Source organism: Lissotriton helveticus, chromosome 9, assembly GCF_964261635.1.
Source record: "Lissotriton helveticus chromosome 9, aLisHel1.1, whole genome shotgun sequence".
NCBI lineage: Eukaryota > Metazoa > Chordata > Amphibia > Caudata > Salamandridae > Lissotriton > Lissotriton helveticus.
Window position 1 is genome coordinate 393,174,939 of NC_136070.1, and position 25,298 is coordinate 393,200,236.

A 25,298-nucleotide genomic window follows, 5' to 3' on the forward strand; every position below is an offset into this window, starting at 1 on the left:
TGAACTATAAAAGACAACAAAACAGCTTGCTGCCAGTCAATTTTCTTAAGAACCAGAGTCTGAACCAAATTCACAAAGTCAGCCTCAAGAAAAAATCATTAATAAACAATAAGAACCTCCTTGAATGGTGGCAGACTCTGTGATATTACGAATCCTGCATCGTAGACTCAAGCCACATCAAGGACACACACCAGGTGTATGGAACTAGATGACAACCACAAAAAACATAATCCAGCAAACAGATCGATAAAGGCCAACCTTAGCTTTAAAAGGGTCTGACTTCATGCAGTGGATGACATATACTTCTCTATACATCCAGCCGGGTCATGAAATGCTTATTATCTTAGCATGTGGACAATCTTCAATGTCAATTTTGAATTATCTGCACTAACACAGAGACCCTGCCAGCATGCCAAATGACTCAATATGCAACATCACTGGGGACAAGATGGAAATCTGTAGAATTCTGCACAGTTTGGAACTTGGTCCTACTTGTCCTTATTAAACGCACATCCAGTGGAATACTTTTTTGAGGAAGGTGGCACCCCAAGCCAAAGAACCCACTCTAAATGAACGTCTCCTAGTCAGTAGTAGAAACTGCTACTGAAAAGATCCAACTAAATCAGCAACAAAACTAGCCCTATCACCTAAAATGCAGCGAACATAACTAATAATCAAGACAACAGACGTTTTGGCGGAGTCTACTTGATCTAATGTAAACAAGGAGCTATCAGATGCCATCTTAAAAGATGGAGTGCCACACGATCATCATCACTTTTTCACAAACAATGATGCTGGTGATTAAGCGATAGCTAAAAAATAGAACACAGTCAGGCTGAATTTTTATGTCAAGTGACCAACCTTCAAATAGTCAAAAAACAGACTTCGAATAATACACACATTTATGATGTAGGAACCAGCGTGATAGAACACTTTACTACTATTGTAGGTTTTCCAACCTTCGCATGGGGGACACCTAATGGCCCCTAAGCTCCTAATGTTACTTACATGGTCAATGGCTGAACCAGCTATCATCAAAAGCCATATTTACAGTTTAGTAAAGTTTTCCTATGTCAAAACAAGGTAGGACATTTGTCTCTTCAATGTTTTTCTTTGAAAAAGGAGACAAACCACTACACCTTACATTGGAAGCATAAGATAAATTTTTGTTGGCTAAGGTTCTAACCATATCCTATAAGGTTCTAGGTTCGAGTAGTATCCTGTCGTAGTAGCCACTATCTACATTTTCCAGGTTTTGAACCAGCTGCATACTTCCATGCAGCCTGATATCTGCCATAGTCCTTTTGTTTGATCATGTTTCTTCTACACTGATTTCAAAATGTTGAATACAAGGCTTTTCAATGTATTGAATTTTTCCTCTGAAGCAATATTATTGCCAAAGACTGTCCCAGCAGTATGGCGAACTTTAGCTAGATTGCTGTCAAAAGATTCATGCTTGAGCAACCAACAACAGTTAGAATATCCGGCACGGACAAAGACACCAAAACCACACAGTTATGAACGTTACTAGGTTTTCTATGATATGCATTGGCCTTTCCTAAAATTGAAAAAAAATAATAAATGCGTTTTGTTAGTGTCATCTTTTTCGTCAAACTACATTTTGAATCTAAACCTTTTTTTGGGGGGTGGGGGGGGAGGGGTTGGAGGGGGAGGGCTGGAAGATTGTTGTATCTTCCTTGCCAACATTGATATCTTTGTTTTAGAACTTCCAGGCTCACCTAGAAATCAGAATTTTAGATTACAAGGCCTAGGTTTAAACCTAACATTTTTACTTACATGACTACTCTTGGTTTCCAGGCCTTGGGCTGAATCTGAATTGCATCAATTTAGATTGAGCCTTAGGTCTTAAATCTGAAAGATGTACAAAAATACAATTTAAAAAAATGCATATATATTAAAGTCCACCATAGCTGTCGGGAATCTAAAAATATAAATTAGGTGTACTAATGTGGTCACGCTATTATCCCCTAAGGCAACTTTTGGTCAGTTGTACAAAAAAAGTATCCTTCTTCTGTCTCTGGCTCATCAAATTGCCACATAAAGTGTGCACAACAATTATTCTCCTAGCTACCGACTGCATGCTCTGTCAGCAGATCTGCGGCTCCTCTTCCATGGGCCTGCCCATGCCCACAGTCATTTAAGATGGCACTGAGCGATAAAATTATGTTTTCTAATGATTAAGATTTTTTTTCTCATTTCTAGCAGAGTTGGCAGCAGACAGTGAACTGGGTAATCAGAATCTCTTTCTCAACAAGCCCCTTTTTTATTAAAACATCTATCACATTGGCATCGGCCCATTCTCATTCGATAACTACACAGGTGCATTCTCCCATTACATTCAACATGGGAGAAGTGGCGCAATTACAAACACCAAATTCATATGGCAGACAAGCTATAAACATTCTCAAGCACGCTGCTATTCTGTACAATTAAGCTCTTGCTTTACTGTTTATTTTTAAACCACCAAATATACCCTGACTTGTAAATCTCTTTCGTGATGCTGATTACCGTGCTGTTCCCTTTATGTTATATGTAACTCCTGGCACCCATTATTAGCACATTTTAGCGTACAGTAAATGAATATTTAAATGAAAAAGCAAAAAAGGCAGTCCAGATGGTAAATCGGCGCTGTCAATAATGTCAGCCTGCTGCTAATAACAAAGGGGACCGATAGCGCAGGTTGATTTGTAATCACTGCAGATGTCTGATCTGAGGGAACGAAAGAAGACACGACGGAGAGAAAGATGAAATGGATGAAAAAGACAGGGCAAAAAGATAGAAATGTTAAAACAAAAAGAGCTTTAGACATCGTGAATGAAAAGAAAGAAGGATGAAACAAAGGGAGAAAAGAAAAAAGAGAAAGAAAGAAGGAATGAAAGAGAACAAAAAAAGAAAACAAGAGAGATGAAAAGAAAGGAAGGAAGAAAGAAAGAAAGATGGAGAATTAAAGGAACGAAGCAAAAAAGAACAGATCAATGAAGGAATTTTAAGAAAACTAAGAAAAACAGCAGCAGAAAGAAAACGAAAGTGAGTGAATTTGAAAAGAAAGACAAATATGAGAACGAGAAAAGATAACAGAAAATACAGACAAGCAAGCACGAGGAACACAGAAGGAAGGAAGAAATGAGGGAAAGAAGAAAGGTAAATCGTTGGAACAAGTAGGAGTGGTTTGCTAAAATACCGAAATCCTGACCATTTTTTTGTTTCTTAAAGTTATTTTTGACTTGCATTTGAACTTACATGGCTACCACCTGAATTGCATCTGTGAACCTGCAGCTGTGAATCAACGTGAAATCACATATCTACTAGTTCAACGTAAGCTACTTACCCAATATTGCTTTTATTGCAATATTAGGCATGAGCATGGACTAGTGCTCTTACACAAAGGGTCGAAGTTCATCTGTGCTCAATAAAAAGTAGGCATCACTCTCCAATACATGAGATGACTGCACATATAAGTCCATGAAATCAGATTTTACAAAAAGATACATCAAATCATTCAAACTCTTTCACATAAAGAATAAATGGACATACATATCTATGAAATTAAGCTCTTGTAAAAGAGTTATGGCCACACACACACACCATGTTCTCACACAAATCATGGATGCTCACCTAGGGTATTATGTACAAAAAATAGTGCATGTACGATTACGCCCAGGAATTCGAACAATTAAACTGTTCAAGGAATCATGTTTTTGCACAAGGCATGAATACACCTACTTCAAGGGAGGCTCCTTAGTTATGGCGGAGGAGCGTCGCCCCACTGCTGGAACCAGCAGATGCATGTAAATTAAAAATGATAATAAAGCTGTTAATCAAACTGCTTTATTATCATGTTATTTTACTCCAGAGCCGACTCCAAGTCTTGAGGGTGGGGCCATCCGGAGCAGGAGGAGTGGTAGGCTCAGGGCACTGCCAGTGCGCATGCAGATTTGGCCGGCCATCTTAAGACGGACAAACCGACATGCGCACTTGGATATCTCCAGGTTATTGCTTGGAAATATCGGCATGGCTCAGGCTCCCACTCTATGTTGGGGCGTGGAACCAGTCCTCTCTGTCCAATCCCGACGCTTCTCTCATGCTGTGTAATACTAGCATGAGAGAAACATCTGGACTGGCGCAGGGGACTTTGGGGTGAGGTGGGAGCATTGTCTGAAGAAACGGCAAGCCGGCTGAGTCAGGCTGCAGGTACGTTTTAATTTGATTTATTCTCCCCACGCAGTCCCCTGTGTGCTGCCCTACCAATTTCCCCAGCTAGCAGCCGTCACTGACCAACTTGCCTCATAATGAATGCCTTTGCAAAAGACATTCCAACACGTGCGCGACTAAAGAATAATGCTGTTGTTAGCTGGGTCCAGTATAACCCAAATGTGTTCCTGCAATCTTCATGTAGGTTTTCCTGAAAACCTCACTGGCTTGTGCAATTTGCAGCCCTGGCATGGTTACACACAAATAGTTTGTTCAAAGTCCGAGTCCTTCTCGTAGCTCATACTAGGGGTGGACCTCAAGCTTGCATGCCACTTCTCTTGATTTCCCATATACATTCTGCTTCCATTGCTGCATCCGAGAGTGAGGATGTAAGCAAAATATCAGCCTCCCCGGAAAAACCCACCTGGTTGGGACTTGGTTGTGCCTTGGTAGAAACAAATGATACAGCATCTGAGCAGTCTTTTTCTGCATGCCCAGGAAGCAATCAGTCAAATTTACAGGTCTTTGAAACACTTTAATTAATTACAGTGAGACACGTGAGGAGCTGCTCCAGATCAATTCACCCTTCATTTTTAGAAAATTATAGCTTGTGGGATAGTTCAGTGGTATAAGCTCCTTCTGCTAGCATGTGTGTGGAGATTAAAGTTGCAGCTTAAAATCCTGGATACACAACTGAAGGTCTATTGGCGTTTTTAAAATAGGTGATATCCGAACCCAATGTAGAGGTACCCATGTAATCAACTTTAGAGGTATAATGGTGGAATTGCTAGTTTGTGCTCCTGTGCTCAAGGAATAGTGATGATACTGCCAGTGCCAAATTTGTATAAAAAGATACATAAGAGGTTCCAAGATTATTTTAGAAGCCTGCCACCACAGATACTGGTTTTTTTTTGGGGATAGTTTTTTATAGACCGAACATGACCCTTGCAAGTATCAGAGCACTTTCCAAATTTACAGAGAGCAGAATAATAACGATAATATCATATTCGAAGAAAAAATACAAGATCCAATATTAAATGCCTATAGGTTTTAACATATGCGTTTACAAAAAATATGCCATGCCGACTAAATGGGTGAATACAGTGTCTGCTCAGTCTTGATGCCACCGTAGTCCTCTTTCTTACACGCTACAGTTCCTGACTCTTTATTTTACTCTTGCATTGTTTTCATCCATGCTTTACCCTTTAGTTTCTCTCGTGCTCTGGATCAAAGATGGATGATGAGAAATAAGTCCTTATTCCCAAAAATTAGAGCCAGTGGGCCCCACCTTCAAAAACTAAAAGGGCCGTGAAGTGAATGATGTCACAACACAACCCAAAACCCCTTTAAACAAAGCAGCGTTCTTACTCTTGGTGATTGTTAGACGTGCAGGACTGGGTGAAGAGTACTGTGTGGCCTCTGTAAGCACTGACCAAACCAAGATTGTGCATTCACGCAGGAGCAGTCGAGACACTGACCCAGATGCCGAAGTATAAAGCGTAAAACAGGGTGGATGCATGTTTGTGTTCGAGAGAGTGGTCAGATACAAAGTGTGCACAGGGGATGTGCCCATTTCATAGCGTGTGAGCATGCATGCATACCTAATGCATATTTCTTCTGCCTTAAGTAAGAATCCACATACTGACTGTTATTAAAGGACTGCAAATGCGCATGTCACGCAAAAAATCATTTCACTGTTTTGAGTATGAAAAAAATGATGCTTCTATGTTAAACATAGAGGAAATATTCAACTGGAAACAGTGGAAACTTACCAGATAGCAAGTAGTGGTAAACCAAAGGTAAAGCCGAAGACCAAAAATACTAAATACAATCTTAGAAGTACTGAGGGTGTGCACCCTGAATATTGACCCCAGAATACAGATGGGACACAATACTGAGAAGAAAACATCGAAACAAAATATCGGCAAGTGAGAAATTCTAGATTATCTATATCTAACTTCATATTTATGTACCTACCTGATACATATATCTTCGAGGTACATAGACGTGGCGATAGGAACACTGGCGGCCCATGCAGGTTAGCTCGGTGGGAAGAGGACGGGGCGGGGGTGGAAGTGACAAAAAACGGGCTAGGGAAAATAAAATAAATAAAACCACCTACACTGCGCCCGCCACATAGCCGAGTCTGCGATGCGGCGAGTGCAAGGTAAGTGGTTTTATTTATTTATTTTCCCTTTTCCGTTGTTTGTCACTTCAATCTCCCCGCCCACCGTGCTTACCTACCCAGGCCACCACTTCTTAGGAATAGTAAAACTCTACTTCCTCAATAGTCTATCCATCAATATTCTGCCTTTCGATATTTTGGTCTCATGATATTCTGGGGGCAGTGTAATTGTACTGACAAATGCAGCCAGATTTCGATCCTGTGCTCCACAACGTGCTCATATATTCCATGGACTGGATGTGGGCGGGAAGGCATGTGGGCCTTCAGAATATACACTGAACTTCCATGAGTTGGATGCCCAACGAAGTGGAAATAAGCAACATCCTTAGAATTGTTTGAATAATAGTCAGCAATTTTAGAACCTTGCTAATTAAGTTATATAAAGCATGATGTGTTAAGTTCTTTTGTCACCAAGAGATTACTGGTGGAGAAAAAAAATACAAATTTGTAAAGGACTCTATATACAAAAAGAATACCTGCTTTGATTAGAGAAAAGCAGAGTAAGATGCCATACAAGGGCTGTGTGTGGATAACAGATATGTAAAGAGCCCACACAATCATTGTTTGAAATCAAATTATACGTCTCTGCCTTTCTAAATCGTTATATTAAAAAAAAATGCTTCCAATTTGTTTGAAGAGGGTGTACACATATAAGAAGCAAATTTAGTGGGCACAGATGTTCTGAATATGCCACAAAAGTCTCATGTGAGTCCTAGTATACTCATAACACGGTGAGCTACCAAACAAAAACACAAACATAATTTAGACAATCTAATGGCCGTCAAAAAGAAACCCCTCTCCCAACAAACCGCAGTCTCTGAAGGGAAGAAAGCATGGCGTCCGTTAAGGAATATCACCTGCTACGCAGAGTGTAAATCAGGCGCGCGGACGCGCCTTCCGCATTCCCCGGGCTGGGAGAGAACCGCCGACTAACGGTTTGTGAAGCCGTTAAGAAGGACAACACACTCCCTCAGAGTGCAGCAATAACTTCACTGGCAACAACAACACAAACAAATCATCAGCTACGCAGGCCCTCCGCTCTCCTGACCTTTGACTCAAGGGACTGATGTTTACCGGTCATTTAAAGCCCCAGGTTTCTGACACTGGGACTTTTGTTTTTATCCATTGATGGCATTAAATGTTAATTTCTCAGTGCTGCCTCCGCTTCATATGAATGAGGGACAGTGCGATGTGGGGGCGCATTACTCACTGCAGCTGTCTATAAGTTATTTCATTATTGTATGTATTCATATATTGTATATTACTCACGGTGCACACCTATTGTCTAATTTTAACCTACGCAGATGCAACATCGTTGTCCAGAAAGCAAAGATCATGGCATGGCACTGAAATATCAGATTTCAAATATTGAGCTACAAACATACCACAACAAAACTATTGATAATCAAAATGTCGAAAAATAACTATATATAGGTATGTATTAACTTTGCTATACTTAATTCCACACATGTATACATATGTGTGTCTACATATGTATGTGTATATGTTCAAGCTACATATGTGATGTTAGAAATAGCAAAACTATGCGTACACATACATACTTACCTCTGTAAGCCTGTAGAATGTAATTTCTGTAGTCGATACTGTGACATACAACTAAGATAACACTCTACCGATTCATTGACATGGATGTGTACAGGCACCATTTTGCCTACTGATAGTTTTTGGGACTGTATTTCACTTGATGCCCTACTTTATATTATGTTCTTGGGTTCTGAACATAGTTGAGACTACAGTACAATGTGTGGGTCACGTGTATTTGTCTTTAGACATAAAAGTATGGATTTCTGTTTCCAACGATTAAACAGGCCTGTATGATAGAACACTGCACACCACATAACATCTAACTGCTTAAAGACTAAAACGACCGTTCTAGTTTAAAAAAGACTTCTATATCTAGGAAAAAAGACTGTAAAAAACGTCATTTAAGTGGTTCTGCAGCCGTGCAACTCAAAATTTTAAGGACAGGACGGATAGAACTGCAACACTAAAAAGGAATCACATGATACTGCTTGTTTCACCTTACAGCAAGCTATATGTTACTTAATATAAAATGAAAATACATTGTTATATTTGATGGAGGGAAGTAAAATACACGTTGAATAGAATAATAATTTTTCTGAAGTCGCTGCCTGGTGATGGGGTGTCTACCTGCTTAGATGTCTATGACACAGCTGTTCTCCCTGTCCTTGGTTTTACAAAGGCAGAAGAAAAGCTGTGAACATTAAAATGAAGATGTGATATAGGCATAGATGCTGTACTTTAGATGAAGGTCAACTGTGATGTCATCAAGTGTGCAATGTCATTTCAGTGCTATTGTAAAGTGTAACATATGATCCTCCTACCAAGATAGTGTGAAAGGTATCATTCCCATGATGTCACACAAGTATCACCTTCATAAGGAAGAAATGTTGGGAGTTTAAGGAATGTTGGACGTTTTTTAAATCAACATATGTGGCAAGGATCAAATAATTGTTGGTCTTCTGGAAAAACTAGATGAGAACACAAGTCACAGACCTCCAAAATGTCAGGCTGTAACTCACATTTCTTCATTGCGTAGAAGCACATATAGATTCATATACTACTGCTGGTGTCACTAGCTTTCAGTGCTTTCATTACTATTTTGGGAGTATTTTATACACCACTTAGTATCAACATTTAGAGCCAAGTAGTTTAAAAAAAAAAAAATTCTTTCAAAATTTTATTTCACAATCTTCCCATGGAACGGGCTACTGGGGACTGCCCTTATTACACGAAGACTGTCAATTTGATCTCATGAGTTATTTAACAAAGCTTAACTTTTTGGATAACTGTGCCCGCTCACATATTGTGGAAATTGCACAAACTGCAATGTCACACAAGTGATATCTGTGACTTATCATCACCAACCTTCATTTGCATTTTAATGGTTGTGTGCTCTTTCTCATCCAAGTATGCCTAAGTGATGTAGGCCTGCATGTGTAGGAGAAACATCAGCTAAACTAGAAACTAACATCACTATAAATTGTAGTCTTAGGCCCAAAACTCCACATTAGCCAGGATTTTGCCAGCATTTCATGTTTTTTTAAGTTTTAAAAAGTGAGTTGCTCATACTTGAAGGCAACATCCCCCCCAGCTGGTACAACTGGATAGGTCAAGGCAAGGACAGAATCTTTGACCACTTCAAAGTATTAAGCACTAATTTAACCACGGGCACAGTCAACATAACAACGCACTACCATGAAAAGAATACATCGCATCCCACTGTTTTATGGTAAGTATGAAAGGGTATTATGCAGCTGTAGCAACAGCAGCAAAGCATGCACATCAAATATTCCATTGTCATTTTGGTTTGCTGTACCTGAATGTGATAAATCACATCTCCAGAGCTTTAGAAAATTACAGATGCAGGTGTGTACAGGAGATTCATAGTTTGGGGTCTCAAGCAATAAGCAGGAATAAATCCACAGCTATGGGGTGGCTGGGGCAGATGGAATGGTAGCAAAGTTTAGAGTTGTTCTTAAAGGTGTGTAGTTGTCGCTCTTTTGTGTCTACATAGCAGCTACTGAACAAAGTGTAGAGCGAGAAGTGTAAGCCCACCATTACTCCCAGAACCTGTGGAAGTTAAAGTAGAAGAAATGTGCTTTAACAAAGGACAGGGAAAAAATATGGCGCACCACAGATGGCGAGCATTGCTACTCTATAAGCAGCCATGGTACATATATTTTGATTGCAACCCTCCTAACGTCCAGTGGAAAATATTTACAACTTCGTGTAAGTATGTCAATTTGCCTCTTTGCCACCTCTTCACAGAAAATCTCTGCAAAAGGAAAACTTACATATAAAAAAAACTGCTATCATTTGCCACTCTGCAAACTCTGCCAAATGTAAATGTACAGGGAAAATAAAAAGGGGAATATTTTCCAGCTTGACTACATTTAACTGAAGTAAAACATAATCTCACTGTTCAGTGAAAAGGATGTCGTGTTATAGGAAAAAAAAACTTTGCTTGGGCAAAGACGAGAAAACCTGGGGTCTTTGTAATATTTGAGAAGGGGAAATATTGTTAACTTTGCAGAACTTCGCTGGCGAAAAAAAGAAAAAAAAAGCTTCCAACACCTCTAACTTAGTCCTCGTGAACTCAGTGTCTCAGTTAAAGTGGTTTTACATGCAACCAATGTACACAACTCATACCGTTACACACTGAAATATTTGACTCAATTCTTCCTCTCTCCATGGCTCATTCCATGCTCTCTAACTTTTATTGCTGTCCCCTCCCGCCCCCCCCCCCCCACTATCCCTCCCCCTCCCACTTGTTAGTAAATTATCAGTCCTGTAATTACAGTCCGCGGTATATAATACCCCTCGCGTTGGTGACATCAGGTGCCACTGCAGGCTTCCTACAGAGAGGCGCAGCCAATGTTGACGGTTTCCAGCGTCATGTGCCAAGCTCAACAGAGTGCAGAACACCTGCTCCCAGCCTGACTGACATCCCTGGCAATCGCCCGATGAGCTTTTAGCCGTGGAAGGCGCTCTCGTTTTTTGTCCTCTTGCAAGCTATCCCGAGGTGCCATGATGGATGTCTGAGTCCTGTATTTAACATGGCTGCATAATGTCCATAATGGCACAGTGCACTGTACATAAATGCCTCACGGAAGACAGGAGCAATAATTAGCTGTCATGATTTAAAATAAGGGTTATCCGAGCCACATCCCAATCAGAGGCCTCACATATGCAGATTTAACTAGTCTTAATTTGAAAAACATTATTCGGCTGTTTTACTTCGTGGAAGTGTAGGGTGGTGACAGTGACACCAGTCTGTGCCAGCAAAAATATATATATGAAAGTGTGTATGTGCGGATAGATAGATAGATAGATAGATAGATAGATAGATAGATAGATAGCTAGATAGATAGATAGATAGACAGACAGACAGACAGAGAGACAGACAGACAGACAGATAGACTGACTGACTTGACTGACTGACTGACAGGTAGGTAGGTAGGTAGGTAAAGTAAAGTCCACATTTGTAAAGCACACAATCACCCGTAAGGGTCTCTAGGCGCTGGGGGCCATCGGGAAGATTAAGCGAGCTATTGCCCAGAGTCACATGGTGCTGGGCTACCCTGCCGCCGGAGCCGGGGATCGAACCGCGGTATGGATGGCTGGATGGATGGCTGGATGGATGGATGGATGAATGAAGTTGGCAGGGGTGTAACTGTGGACACAACGCAAAAGGCATGGAATTTCCGAATTAAGGTACTACCTTGACCTTAGCTTTCACACCGAGCATGTTCACTTAACTCCAATCCTCAATATTGTGGAAGGTGTACGTGAGAACATGAGAGGCTGAACAACTGAATGATGTACATACACGCACGTGGACTCCTCAGCTGAGGAGGTAGAGCTTACTGTTAAAGTTAACAGTCAACAATGACAATGTTCTAATAGTGTGAAGTTTGAAGCCATTCAGAAGTAATGCACCTTTGCAGTCCAAGTAATAATATAACTACTTTATTCACAGGATAAACATAGTCTACTTATGGGACAGGCTTCCTTTATTGATCCCCTTACTCCCACCAGTCACTCTTCATCTGGTGATACAGCAAATTTCGGAGTGCAGTTTGCAAATATTTCTCGTGTTGAAGGCCACCTTTCTCTTCCTATGACCGCAACTTTGATCTAACAATTATCGCAGCTTCTCAAAACGTTCACTGTGTTCCCACAACAAACTGATGCCGTGCCATCTTCTAAAAATTATTTTGAGTACTTAGTAGCGTTTTATGTCTCAGTTCCCCAGTTTCCTTGCAAAATATGTGAGCGGGCTTCCAAGCGCTGCCTCAGAGTTCTCCTCGGGTGGGCTGAAAGCTATGCTGGCTCTATTTCCACATTGCGAACTTGAGACCTAAACAGAGAATGGTTAGACTTTGAGCACCAATCCGCTGTTCAGCATCGCTACACTTAGTCCTTTTTAGTGAGCAGCATACGCTCAAATAAAATAAAACAAATACAGACTTCCTTAACTGTTTACAAAATAAGGGCGATTTAAGGCTCCCAAAATATTCAAAGTGTAATGAATGCTCTTTCCTAATTATATTTTGGAACGAATAACATATCTACTGGAGTTTTTATTGAACCATCCTGCAGTTTGATAAGAACCAAGGATAGCTTGTCTCAGGTTAAAATGAAATTGTACTTTTGAGCTAGTTTTCTACTATGACTTTGAATGCAAGTGAAAGAAGGTCCAGGAACTCAAACCAGATGTCTCGAGAAAGAAGGCTAAAGAGAAAATATTGAAAGAAACTTTGAACTCTTGTTGGCTCAGCAGAGAGAGACTATTGGAAATGAACCAGTGTGTGCCATAGAAACGCACAAGATCTCATTTGGGTCTTCTAGAATATCAACATTCTGGTCGGAGGGTTAAGGTGTTGAACAACTGCTTTTCCTTTAAAGTGGGGTGAGCAGATCAATAGAGCATGTGTGACAATTTGCCTGTACGGTATGCTGCACCAGGCGCTTGCACCACTTGTGTTGACTTAGGGGCCGGTGGATGGGAGGGATGATGGGGGAGAGGTTCACTCTAACTTCACAAGGGAAGATTGGGCATTCCAATGTGTTAATTGGTCCTTCTAACTTCAGTCCATTCTACAGTGATAGCCACTACTCCATCTAAGTGGTCTACCTAATCATGTTTTTGTCCTGCATCGTTTCATCCTTTACTCTGTTATCCAGACTCCATATGGGCTTTCTTATTTTACCTGTATCACCCGTTAAACCCATCAACTTTGTTCACTTTTATTTTCACACTTCCCACTGTTCCTAACGGCCCACCCTGATCACTCTTCACCGCCTCTCACACTAGGCGTGCTCTGGTTCTTTCAATGTCCCCAGGCCTCCTTTCCTCCTCCTTATGGGTCTTCTACTTACCATATGCCAAGACAATGGCACACTCTTTCTTTATGCCTTGTTCCACATTGCTAAGAGAGGGCACGAGCGGGCATTTGAAATCCTTTCCCCTTCAGTGGCACGTTTCCTTATGTTTCTCTTTCATGTTAATCCATTTAAGTACTTGCCGCAGTTTAATTACGCGATACGCTTAGGATAAAAGTGCTAGGTAAATACCATGATTGAAATTCAATGAAGGCATGGGCAGTAGAAAGTGCTCAACAGGATGGAAGAAAAAGCCATTGCGGACCTACCCTTCCTGCAGACACCAACCCCCCCTCGCCCCCCATTCACACCGCGCCATCCAACCACCCCCTAGGGATAGACCTCTCGCATGAAATGATATAGAGACCGACTATAAAAGTTGAGGCACTAGTCTCACAAATGCACTCTCTACCAGAGACTGCGCAGCCGCCTTATCGAAAGACCGCAAGGTAGCGCAGCAGGCCTGAGAAGAGATCTCAGAGGGCTGACGCGGCCTATTTCTGGATGCGCTTTGCAGCATAAAGGCCTTGTCATCTTTGAAAAGTGCGCTTACGCTTCAATTGAGAGCTCTATTTGATAATAAATAAACCGAAAGTTATCTCAATTTCCTTTTACTCTTCATCTACACAGAGAGACAACAAACATGGCTCCTCCATAAAAATGCACCCGCTGCAGTCCTAAGAATTCAATTAAGCCAAAAATAATTAATGCTTCCAACACATTGAACTGCATTTTACATCTGAGCCACTGACGTTTTGTTCTTTCATCTGCCGTTTTATTAAATAATAATAAAAAAAAGTTTTGATGCCAAGTAAGGGAAAGAAAAAGGCCCGATTTGTTAATGTAATGTTCCCTTTCAGCTGACACAGCATGTAAAGTGTTTTTTGTGCCTTTGATTAAAATAACATTTTAAAAGCTTTGAACAAACATATCTCGCTTTACTTTTAAGGGATTATTTTGCATATTTCTTAGAGAATAAAGACGCTCAATCTTCCTGTCTCAGAAGTGAAGGCTAAGAATATTTTTCAGTACATGCCGAGAGAAAAAAGAATAGGCTGACTGTCGGATTATTCAACCCCACAACGCCCTCCTCCCCAAAAAGAGCTGCCTACGGATTAATTTCTCCTTTTATCAAATTATATTTAGTTGCTTTTATTAAAGGAATTTAACAACAGTGATTTACCGACTCTGTCTGGGAAATACCTTTTGCACTCAACACAGATTCGGCTTTTTCTTGCCCAAAGCAGCAAACGGTGCCACTGAGAGGGCTTGGCCGATCACCCTAGTGACTTTATGACAAATTATTTTTATGTCCTTCTATTTCACGGCAACCCATTAGGGAAGACAACAAATTCCTCCTCTGTGCATTTTTTTTATTTGTGCATTTACGCGGATTTTGTTTTTGAGCTGAATTTGGATTTATTGAGTTGAGGGGCATCCACTGGAATAATGATATTTTCCTAGCATTTCAGGTTGTAGGCCAGTAAGATGCCCACCTTCCTCTATGTCATCAAGAGCACAGTTTGCAATCCCAGGCTTCTTTGTGTCTCCCTAATGCATTCTGAGTGGTGTTGTCTTGTTCTGCCTCCATCAAACTAATCAGACTGACACACCTGATAATGTTTTGTAGGTGAAGAGGTCAGGACTGGAATCAGTGTCTATGATGGTCAGTAGCACTGTCAGTGTGAGGCTGAGATGGTATATTTTGGGGCTGATAGATGCTACCTGAGATATAGATAGTGCTACATGTAGAACTGTGTACACTTTTTACATTATGTACAGTCAACGAAAATAATGTGGAAATATGGTGAGGTCTGGCCAAAAGTAGTATTACACAGATACATCAAATGACTGCACAGTTACTTTTAGTAGACTGGGGGCTGTGGGGGGGGGGGTGGTCAGAAAAGTGAGAGAGCAACTTCACAGTCTTTGTTGGTGACCCTCCAAGTGGTGGAAGCAGGTTTTTACTTCAATCTGCAATGCAGGTAGGGAGGGAATGTCCTGCCATTCTTAAAGGAGATCAGTGCGTTCCTGTGCCAGATGCCATCTAGGTGTACTCAGCGTAAAACATAAGGAACAGTATGACGTTTTACAGTTAGGAGTCGATGGTCAGCAAAAGGTAGCACACAAATAGTGATCATTACCAAGAAAGGAACTCCACAAATTATGGTTTGAAGGATGCAGCTGTTGTAGCCATTTATGCAAGGATGAGGAGTTCATATCGGGCTCAACTCTTGGCAGATAGCACGCAAGGGTGAGGTATTCACATTCGGCCCGATCGTTGGCAAGTAGCACACAAGGATGAGGAGTTCATATTGGGGTCAATGCTTGGCATGTAGCACGCAAGGATGAGACGTTCATATTGGGCTTGATGCTTGACATGCAGCACGCAAGAATGAGGCGTTCATATTGGGCTCGATGCTTGACATGTAGCACGCAAGGATGAGGCGTTCATATTGGGCTTGATGCTTGGCAGGTACGACGCAAGGATGAGGAGTTCACATTGGGCCCAATGCTTGGCATGCAGCATGCAAGGATTAGGAGTTCATATTGGGCTCGAAGCTTGACATGTAACGCGCAAGGATGAGGCGTTCATATTGGGCTCGATGCTTGGTGGTATGACGCAGGGATGACTAGTTCATATTGGGCTCGATGCTTGGCGGTATGACGCAGGGATGAGTAGTTCATAATGGGCTCGATGCTTGGCAGGTAGCATGCAAGGATGAGGAGTCCGTATTGGTCTCGATGCTTGGAAGGTAGCACGCAGGGATGAAGAGTTCATATTGGGCTCGATGCTAGGCAGGTATGACGCAGGGATGAGGTGTTCATATTGGGCTTGATGCTTGGCAGGTAGCACGCAAGATGAGGCATTCATTTTGGGCTGGATGCTTGGCAGGTAACATGCAAGGAAGAGGAGTTCATATTGGGCTCGATGCTTGGCAGGTAGCCATCCAGTCTGGTATTAGTGATGAGGGTTAGGATGGTAAAGGGATAGGAAGGATGCATATGGTAACATTTATGATTTTATCGAGGGTGTAAAAGAACATTGTGGAAGGCCACTGAAAGAGCTCTCATTTGCAGTTTGAAGAAAACTTCAGTTTGCCGTCTGGAGGTGAACAGATTGTGGTGTCACTGAAGCCGACATTGTGATCATCTCACAGTATGAGCAGCACAGAAGGACCCATTGTGATACAATTGAGGAGGCCACATTTGTGGTAATTATTACAGTCTCAAACAAAAAGCTGGCTGGTGCTTACATTGTACAGCATGCATCTATCTTGGTACGATGTCTGAGTACAGCATAAAACAGAGTTTACAAACCCCTAGGAATGAGAGGGAAGGGGAAATCATTCTTCTGTGATGGGAGGATTTGAAGTTTGTTATCAATAACTTTAAAGGTTTGAAAGATGCTTTGTTTTATTCAAGATTTGAATTATCCATAATGTCCAACAAAACACTAGTGGTGTCTGCTTCTGCAGTAAATGTGTTCATGAGGCACACGTATTTTGAAGCATCTTGTATACAGAGACCAGGTGTAAATTGTACTGCCTATTCAGGCAATTTTCTTCACATACTGCAAACCATAATACAAATGGATCTAATGAATTTCCTGTGCTGTCCTCACAGTGTAGTGGTAGGTGCATTGTTACTTTGACATTCATTAAGTGGAATTGTTTGTTTCTCCGTATCTTAGAATCTGCCTTAGTTTTTTTGGGCAGTAATCAGAGGCACAAGCAACATACATCACAAAAGCAGACACATTATAGAGACATTCCCCCACTCATATGAAAAGTAACCAAAAGCAAGAGACAAAACTGTGCAAAGACCACATGCAGTCTAGTGATGTAGTAGAACCTTCCTTAACACTTCACTTTTTAAGCGTCGTATTTGTTTGGACACCTGAGAAACTTTTAAAGTGCTATATCTCAACCGCACAGTAGACAGTTACTGCCAGAGAAGTTATAAACTAATTCCTGAGGTTTAGTTGCTAAACTAGATCCAAATGTTTCAAAAGCTAAAAGCAAGGTAAGTTAAAATGTTCTTCTGCCCTCCTTCTGAAATAAGGGGCAGATTTATGAGGCACTTGCGCCACGTTTACGCCGCTGTTGCGTCACGCAAGGCGGCGTAAACGTGGCGCATCCCTACGAACGATTTACAACGTGACGCATCTAGGCAGATGCGTCACGTTGTAAAGCCCTGCGCCGCTTGTGGGCGTTCCGGCGCAGGGTGGGCGTTCCGGGGGAAGTTGCGCCTCGCAAAAGTGGCTGAGTGAAATCTATAAGATTTCACTCAGTCACTTTCAGGCCAATGCTGCGTCAAAAGCCTGCGCCTGCTTGAAGCAGGCGTAGGTCTTGACGCAGCATTGTGGAGATGGGGCACCCCCGAGCCTTGCTGGAGCTGCGTCGCGCTTGCGACGCAACTCCAGCAATGCGTCACCTTTACGGCACAGATGCGTCACGCATCTGTGCCGTTTTTGCCCCATGGTGCGCCGCATCATAAATGCGGCGCACCATGGGTGGCGGAGCTGTGGCGCACTGTGGCGCATGTTAACTGGCGCATCCCTGGGGATGCGCCAGTTAACATAAATCTGCCCCTAAGTGTTTAATGTATTAATCGTTCAGTGTGGTCAATACCCAGAAGCAAGTCCATGCTTTGCTTTCTTATGGGCTTCCCCGTTCGATATCTTCTGCTTTCTAACCAGTCTAGCCACAAGACAAGTTAGTACCAAGCTGTCAACCTTCCTGCATACAGGGGTGACCAGTCCTAAGAAAAAACAGTCTCCCCAGCCAGCCTTACATCTGTAACCACTCCCAACAAAAGGCATTCCAGCCTGTTCCTTTGCCTGATGATGCCTGCTTGGGATTGGAGGACTGGTATGACATCATTGCCTACACCAGGGTAGTGGAATGGCCTGAGGCAACAAAATGACGCTTCTATCCAGGGTTCTGCTCTGCAGATGAAAGTGATGCTCACCCCCCACCCCCACCCCCAGCCCTATGCCCGCGGTTTCTTGTATCCAGCTGTCACATGCATGTAAAATGTGTCACATACTATTTTTATAAGCACATGTCAAATCTAGATAGGGTGTATATTTCAATACAAGCAAAAAAGTTGCCGTTTCCTCTACATTCTTAGGGGCCATGATGTGCAGTAGTCAAGGGGTGGATGGGAACAACCACCTAATCACTACCCACCTAAAGTCAATAGTTAACTAAATCTGAGTTAGGAGCTGAATATTTCAAGCGACTGACACAATGAATTTCAATTATTATTTTTGTGGCACCACAAAAAAACTGAAACGAAAGTGAAGCGTTCTTTTTTTTTAAAGTTAGAAAATCCCTCGTGCAGGATTCCTTTTCTTATAGAAAATACTTTTTTGACTGTTACCGTTCATGAAAAATGCAAATTAATGCAAACTAAAAAGTACACTAAGATAAAATAAGTTATGAAGTAGAAATAATCAAGTGTGGGGACATGTTTGTAGTAAAACCGAATTTTCCTATCAGGGAAGTGGTGGAAACCTGTGAAATGGGAGGAAGGCACAGTGAAAACGTTGCAAGTGTGTTGATACATAGTATATATGCCAATATCTGGGAGGTAAATATTTGAAGAGGAAAGTACTGTGTATATGAGAGGTATTGTGGCAGAAATAAGATGAGAAAGCTAGTCAGGCAGCTCAGTGAGTTAAAGGAACTGCTGCATATATAAGTGGGCAAACTGCATACCATAGATACGTATTTCACTAGTGGTAGCACAGCATTTCACCCCTCAGAGACTGACAAAATGATACACAGAGTTGGATTATAGCACCACATAATAAAAATGTTATTAAGCTAAAATAATGAAGTGAATGAATTGTTATATAAAACAAATGAATAATGTCACGCCCAAAGGCTGAGTATAGATTCTCATTTTGAGTTACTACTGCCACAAAATGAGGCAGAACTTGTTATCTAGGAAGAAAATCCTTCTTGTACTAATTGATTCGTGAAGCTCGAGCCTTAATGCAATAGTAAGTAGGTGTCCCGGTATACTGCTTTGCTTGGAACTACACAAGGGCAAAATGGCATGAACAGCAATGAATGTTTGGAATGTCCATCCACACATGTTTCAGACAAATGTGAGCAACTTGAAAACCACATAGATACAGGGCCGTCTTTAGGGTGGTGCGACCGGTGCAGCCGCACTGGGCGCTGACCTGTGGAGAGGGTGTTGACCTCAGGGGGGCGCTGTGTTTAGCATTGACTTATAATCGGAGAGATAAGGGGCACTTTTGCCTGGTGGTAGGGAGAGAATCCGAGAAGGAGGTCATGGGATGTGAAGGCGCCAAAAGTGATTGTTGCACCAGGTGCCACCAGCGCCAAAGCCGGCTCTGCATAGAAATGAAAGCTGCAATGGTATTGGTAAAAGAAGGCCAGGGACGCAGGGCAGGATCCACTATGAAATGCATGCTTTGCCACATCCAGACTCACAGTGCCCACAGTAATATTAGCATTGGCTCTGCGACATGGGCAGTCAGGTTGAGGAGTCCTACTTGTATTATTTCTGAACGGGGTAAAGATGAAAACCGTGATGTCTAACATGCCTGATGTTTAATGGTGTATCTTTATCCTGGATGCATAATCACGAATAAAGTTTTAAACTAAAAGCATTGGCTCTGCAGTGGCTGCTCCAATAGGATTAGGTGACGAGGGTTCAAAGAAAGGGACCACTAACTTGGATTATTTCTAGAATGGTTGGCATCTTGGTCAGCTTAATATGTTGTCACACCCCCTAACCCCATTCAATGATGTAATATGTGATGCTCCATGGTGTGATTTGGTACCTAGTATTGCCCTTCGTGTAACGCCTGCCTGCTTTTGATCAAGAATCCTAGAGGACGGACATATCCAAGTTACAGCAGACAAAATGAGGCACTGGGTGGTGATGGGGCTTGTCCGTGATTGTGTAGATTCTAGTTGGATGTATCTCACAATATCATGCTCGAAACATTGTTCGACAAAAAATATCAACACCACCATATAAACCCACTTTGTATTGTTAAAAAAAAAGTATATCAAGGCAAGTATAGATTTAATATTTTTATCTCCATATCTACTTACCTTGATGATACAGCGGTACTAGATAACGTGGAGTCAATATTGTTGCAGAATTATATTTTGGCAACATTATTGTGACTCCCCCTGCAACCTCTTTGTTTGAGTTCATAAATTCATTTATATAACTACTAGATCGAAGCTCCTTCCTTTTCATAATAAGGAATTGTTTTTGATCATTTGGCCTGCTCTAGCTCAGGCAGAAGTCTTGTTATAAAACTGGTGCTAAACATTTACACACAAATGTAACTTCCTGTAGAAAGTAAAAATCAAAGATGGTGGTGATTAATATGAGCATTATTGCCATCCAAGACTTTTGAAACATACCTGCAATGTGCTCCTGCTTCGGGCAAATTCCTTTTGGAGGTGTGTGAAGACGGTCTTCCTCATCGGGTGTGACTTGGATCCCGATCTCCACGGGCTCTTTCACTTTCCTGAGCTCTGCGCGCGACGAGGGGGGTGGACTGCTCTTATCCAGGCTCTTTTCGTAGCAGATGCCGCTGGCGAGGTTGCACTGTTTCTTCTTGTGCTCTATAAAAACCAAGATGTCCCCCAGGTGGAAGTTCATCTGACACTGTCCACAGGTTAGTAAATCGGGGTCTCGGCCCCCGCCGATGCCACCTGACTCTGAGATCGCCAGGTCCTCGTCTGCGATTGCCGCTTCCACATTGTGAGCCTCTGCTTCTTCAGGACAAGAGAGAGAAAACAACAAAAGGTCCGTCTGAATGCTTCAACAACTTGCACACAAGTTAAATTAACATCCAGAAAAAAGCATTTCAACATGTAGGATTCAAGTTTTCACTGGCCTTCTAACAGTATATAGTCACTCATGACATTAGTAGCTAACCCTTCAAAAAAAAGGCCTCAAGGCTGGGGCAAATAACAGTTTGTATGTATGTATATGGCATTCTTATAGCTGGAGCCTAGCCACAATGCAGCAGAGCACTGAGCATGGTCAAAGACAACCATAAGTCAACAAATAATAAGAGAGGAAGCTGTGTTGTGGGCAGTTAATGCACTAAGATGTAAAGAGATGAACCTTCAACTCTTTCCAAAATTGGAGCAACGTTGGGACGGTGCTGATGGGATATGGGAATGTTGTTTCAGATCCTGGGCGCATAGATTAAAAAGGTGCCCTGTCTTGTTTTTTCTTTCTTACACCACTTAGCCCACAGTCTGATGGTGTCCTGGCTTTGGGTCTGCTGAGAACCCCTACATGGTGAGCTTACCTGCAAGATAAACAGGGATCCTGGTTCTGATGGCTTTATAATGAGTGTGCTGGCAGTGTGTAAAATGCCCTCTTCTTATCACTGCCAAGTATTAAGTAGAGAGAGGATGGCCTATCCTAATCTGATAACCCTTCATCTTGTCCCAGAGTCCCTGTGATAGCCCAATGATGACCCACTGCACCCCTCCTTCCACCCTTCTTTGTTCCCTGAGCAAACTCACTTTCCACTGACAATTACCCCGCATATATTATCTATTTCGGTGTCTTCACCAATTAATTTTTATTCATTTTTCTTTTCCACTATTTTTTTAATGTCATTTGTAAAGCACCTGAATCACCCCAACCAGGGTATCTTCGCGCTGCCTTTGGCTATCAAAACATGGGAATCAGAAGAGTGCTGTTTTTAACAACTTTCTGAAGGATGTGTAGTTGCTGCAGTGTCGATGGTGGATTGACAGTTGATTGCAATATAGTGGGGCTAGATACGAGAATGATTCCCCCCCCCCTCCCAACCTAGCCTGTTTAATACGAGGCGTAAGAAGAAGGTCTTTGGATCCTGAGCGAAGTTCGTTTCTGTTTCTTCACTTTCCTTCTCTTTGAAGGCTGCCGGCTTGCATGTTTGATCCTGTTCAAGGGAATTACCTTGCTTGTAGGTCACTGCTAGAGGTCAGTTTTGGGCCATGTCGTCTTCCAATTTTGACTTTCCACAAAGTGCTTAAAAACTGCACTGATCTGGCTGCAAAACATGAATGTGTTCATTCATGCATTCATCCAATCTCATATCAACTGATAATTGCTGGTGCCTGATGAAAAGCTTTAGAACGTGAATATTTATGCAAGTTTGTATTCCCTTTGTGGAACTTGGGGAGCCAAAAAGAAATTACTTTTTATTGTATTCCTGCTAGAAGGCCACAACAAAGGTCAGTGTCTTGGCCTGTATAATCTACTTGCAGCTAGTGCACAAGCAACAACATGTAGGTCAAAATGCTTTCCGACACCGGATTACCGGGTACTGGAAATTCAGCTCTCCCTTGACAAGGTTGCATTCAGACTTAAACTAGACTGCAGGGATATCATGAGATCCCCAAGGAGGCTACTGTCTCTAAAAGTTTGTTATCATTGTTTCAAGCATTGTGACTGACGCTGCCACAGCCCTATCAGCCTTTCAAAGGCACCAGCTTGCCAGGAACCTTCCTTTTTCCTCCACAAGGCAGTCAACTTCTATTTACATTGACTTTTGGGATAGTCTATTGCACTCTTAAATGTAATCTCTATCATCACCCGTAAGTGACTCAAGGGCATGAGGCAGCCCATTTACTGGCCTTATTAGGCTTTTTTGTGGGCCGGGGCACTAGTCACGATGTCACTACAACTTTGTAAGATCCAGATTGTGCAACAGTAGAGAGGATCTGCTCTGGTGCTTCTTGTTTACATGCTCTACTGGTCTTTCCACTCACTCAGTTTTTGGGGCGTAAGCTTTTTCAAAATTGTCATTTTATCTATTCTGTATCCTAAGACACATGCTGGTTCACCAAAACGTTCTAAAAAGTGCTACCTAAACTGCGAAACATAATCAGTCACCTATTTAGTGCCAAGGACTACTTGTAGCTTGTTTTATGTCTGAACTGTACACCATCACAAAATACCAGAAAAAACTCAGCTCCTGGCAACGCGCCACTCTCTACAATCCAACTTATAGCACTATAAGGCTCTCCCCATGTGGTAAAACTGTGAATACAAATGTACAGTGCTGCGACAAAGCTGGCATTTCCCTAACACCTATTTAATTACTATTATTTGTTACCCAAGTATCTTCCTTTTTATAAATGTTTAAGTATGATGTGTGGATAATTGTATTTACTGTACTCTGATGCCAAGACCCATAATTGTAGTGCTCAGTTTTTTTTTCCCTGTCTTTGCAAAATATGAACTGCTTCTAAAATTAAAAGTGGAAGTGGGAAGAATCGTTCTATGAGCAGCCTTGGGAAACGCAAATAAATGGTAAAGAGATGCGCAGAGGGTCAAATGTGGGGTCATGATACAAACATTATTTTACGCTCGGTGGGTTCTGTGAGCTGAACTAGAAGACCAGACCATCTCACTAAAAGACTCCTCTTGCAACTACCCAAAGTTCAATACCTCCATTAAGTGCCATCGCCTTGGTACACTGGTGGTCAAAGAGTCTACTTTCAAACACTCACAGCAAGACAAAGAGGCAACCCAATGTGAAGTTAGAAGCAACCACTTCCCTTAAATGGCAACACGAGTAAAAATCTACGGTAGCATCAACTCTGAGCGGAAGGGAGATGGTTTCGCTCTTGAGCAGCTGGCGTATTGCTTGCTGTACCCCTGAAACTTCTGCAGACTGTAACAACGTAAAACATGGCATTCTGACTTTACTTGGCCTAGCTGTGCAGCTGCTATAATTCTTCAGAATTCGTAGCAAAGTCCATCTGACATCCCCTATGACATCAGCACGAGCCCTACCTTCCAAGAGTCAGCCACTCCCCCTTTGCTAAACATCCCTCATTGGTTGTGGCAAAAAGTTCTTATAAGCTTATGCAGACAGACAGTAGCTGCTAATGGTACATGACAATGCTCAATTGAATCAAAGAGCCGCTGACCTTCATTCAACCGTGACGTGTGGCTAGCTCTCCCATCATTTCAGTTTGTGTTAATACCAACTCTTCAGCTTTCCTGTTGTGCAGATACCTCTACTGTCCAATCCTGTAAAAGAATACTTCCTCAAGCCTACTCAGACATACCCCTAACTAGCCCCACCCGCAATAAACAGTAGCCCCCTCCATACCTGCACGATGTGTTGAATGACATAAACAACAAGCATTTGCAAATCCAGAGGGGCCTCTCCTTGACTACTGTGCAAGGTGTATTTATTTGTATAATTTGGGAAATATAAGCAATAGAAAAGTAAAGGAGTGGCCCGGTGCCCAGGAATACCAGCCTTAGCACTGGCGAGCACTCCTTTTCAGAGAGATGTGTACATGTGGTCAGTTAAAACTCTGTTACCCATTGCAAGAGAGCAATGGCTGAAGTAGGCAGACCCATTTCTCAAGGCATTATGCTGTGATGATGGAAGCAAAAGGTGAATGACACTGGAAAGGCCAACGGATGAAAAGAGCTGACCAAATGACCCTGTACGCCTATATATATATATATATATATATATATATATATATATATATATATATTTGTATGGCGAAAAGAACTCAAGTGAACTGCTCTCCTCCTTACGATGCTGGTGCTAGCGATGGCTGGAGCTGTGTCAAAGTATCTATAAAGATCATCAGTCCTACACAGGAATGAAGATATGAAACAAAGTGGCACACCAATCTTGTTTTCCGGTTTATTCGTTCAAAAACACGATGGGTTTCTGCTAAGCGGTAGCAATATATATATATATATATATATATATATATATATATATATATATATATATATATATATATATATATATATATATATATATGTGTGTGTGTGTTGTGTGTGTGTATATATATGTATATATGTGTATGTTTTGAGCATAAGACTGGCGATAGGCTAAAACTGTACGTGGGCCAGGCCTAAAAAACATGTTCCAATATTTGAAAAGTGCAAGTGTAACTAGGGGTTGATCAACTAAGTAAGG

General features: G+C 41.8%; 1 protein-coding gene across 4 annotated transcripts in view; it reads right to left on the bottom strand.

Annotated features, from left to right (window-relative positions):
- BCL11B (BCL11 transcription factor B) overlaps positions 1 to 25,298 on the bottom strand; it is a 159,880-nt gene that overhangs the window by 119,271 nt on the left and 15,311 nt on the right. For all 4 annotated transcript variants that reach the window (XM_078660133.1, XM_078660135.1, XM_078660132.1 and 1 more), the window contains exon 2: positions 20,752 to 21,108. In XM_078660133.1, the coding sequence (XP_078516259.1) occupies positions 20,752 to 21,108 (357 nt within the window). The remainder of the gene's footprint in view (positions 1 to 20,751; positions 21,109 to 25,298) is intronic.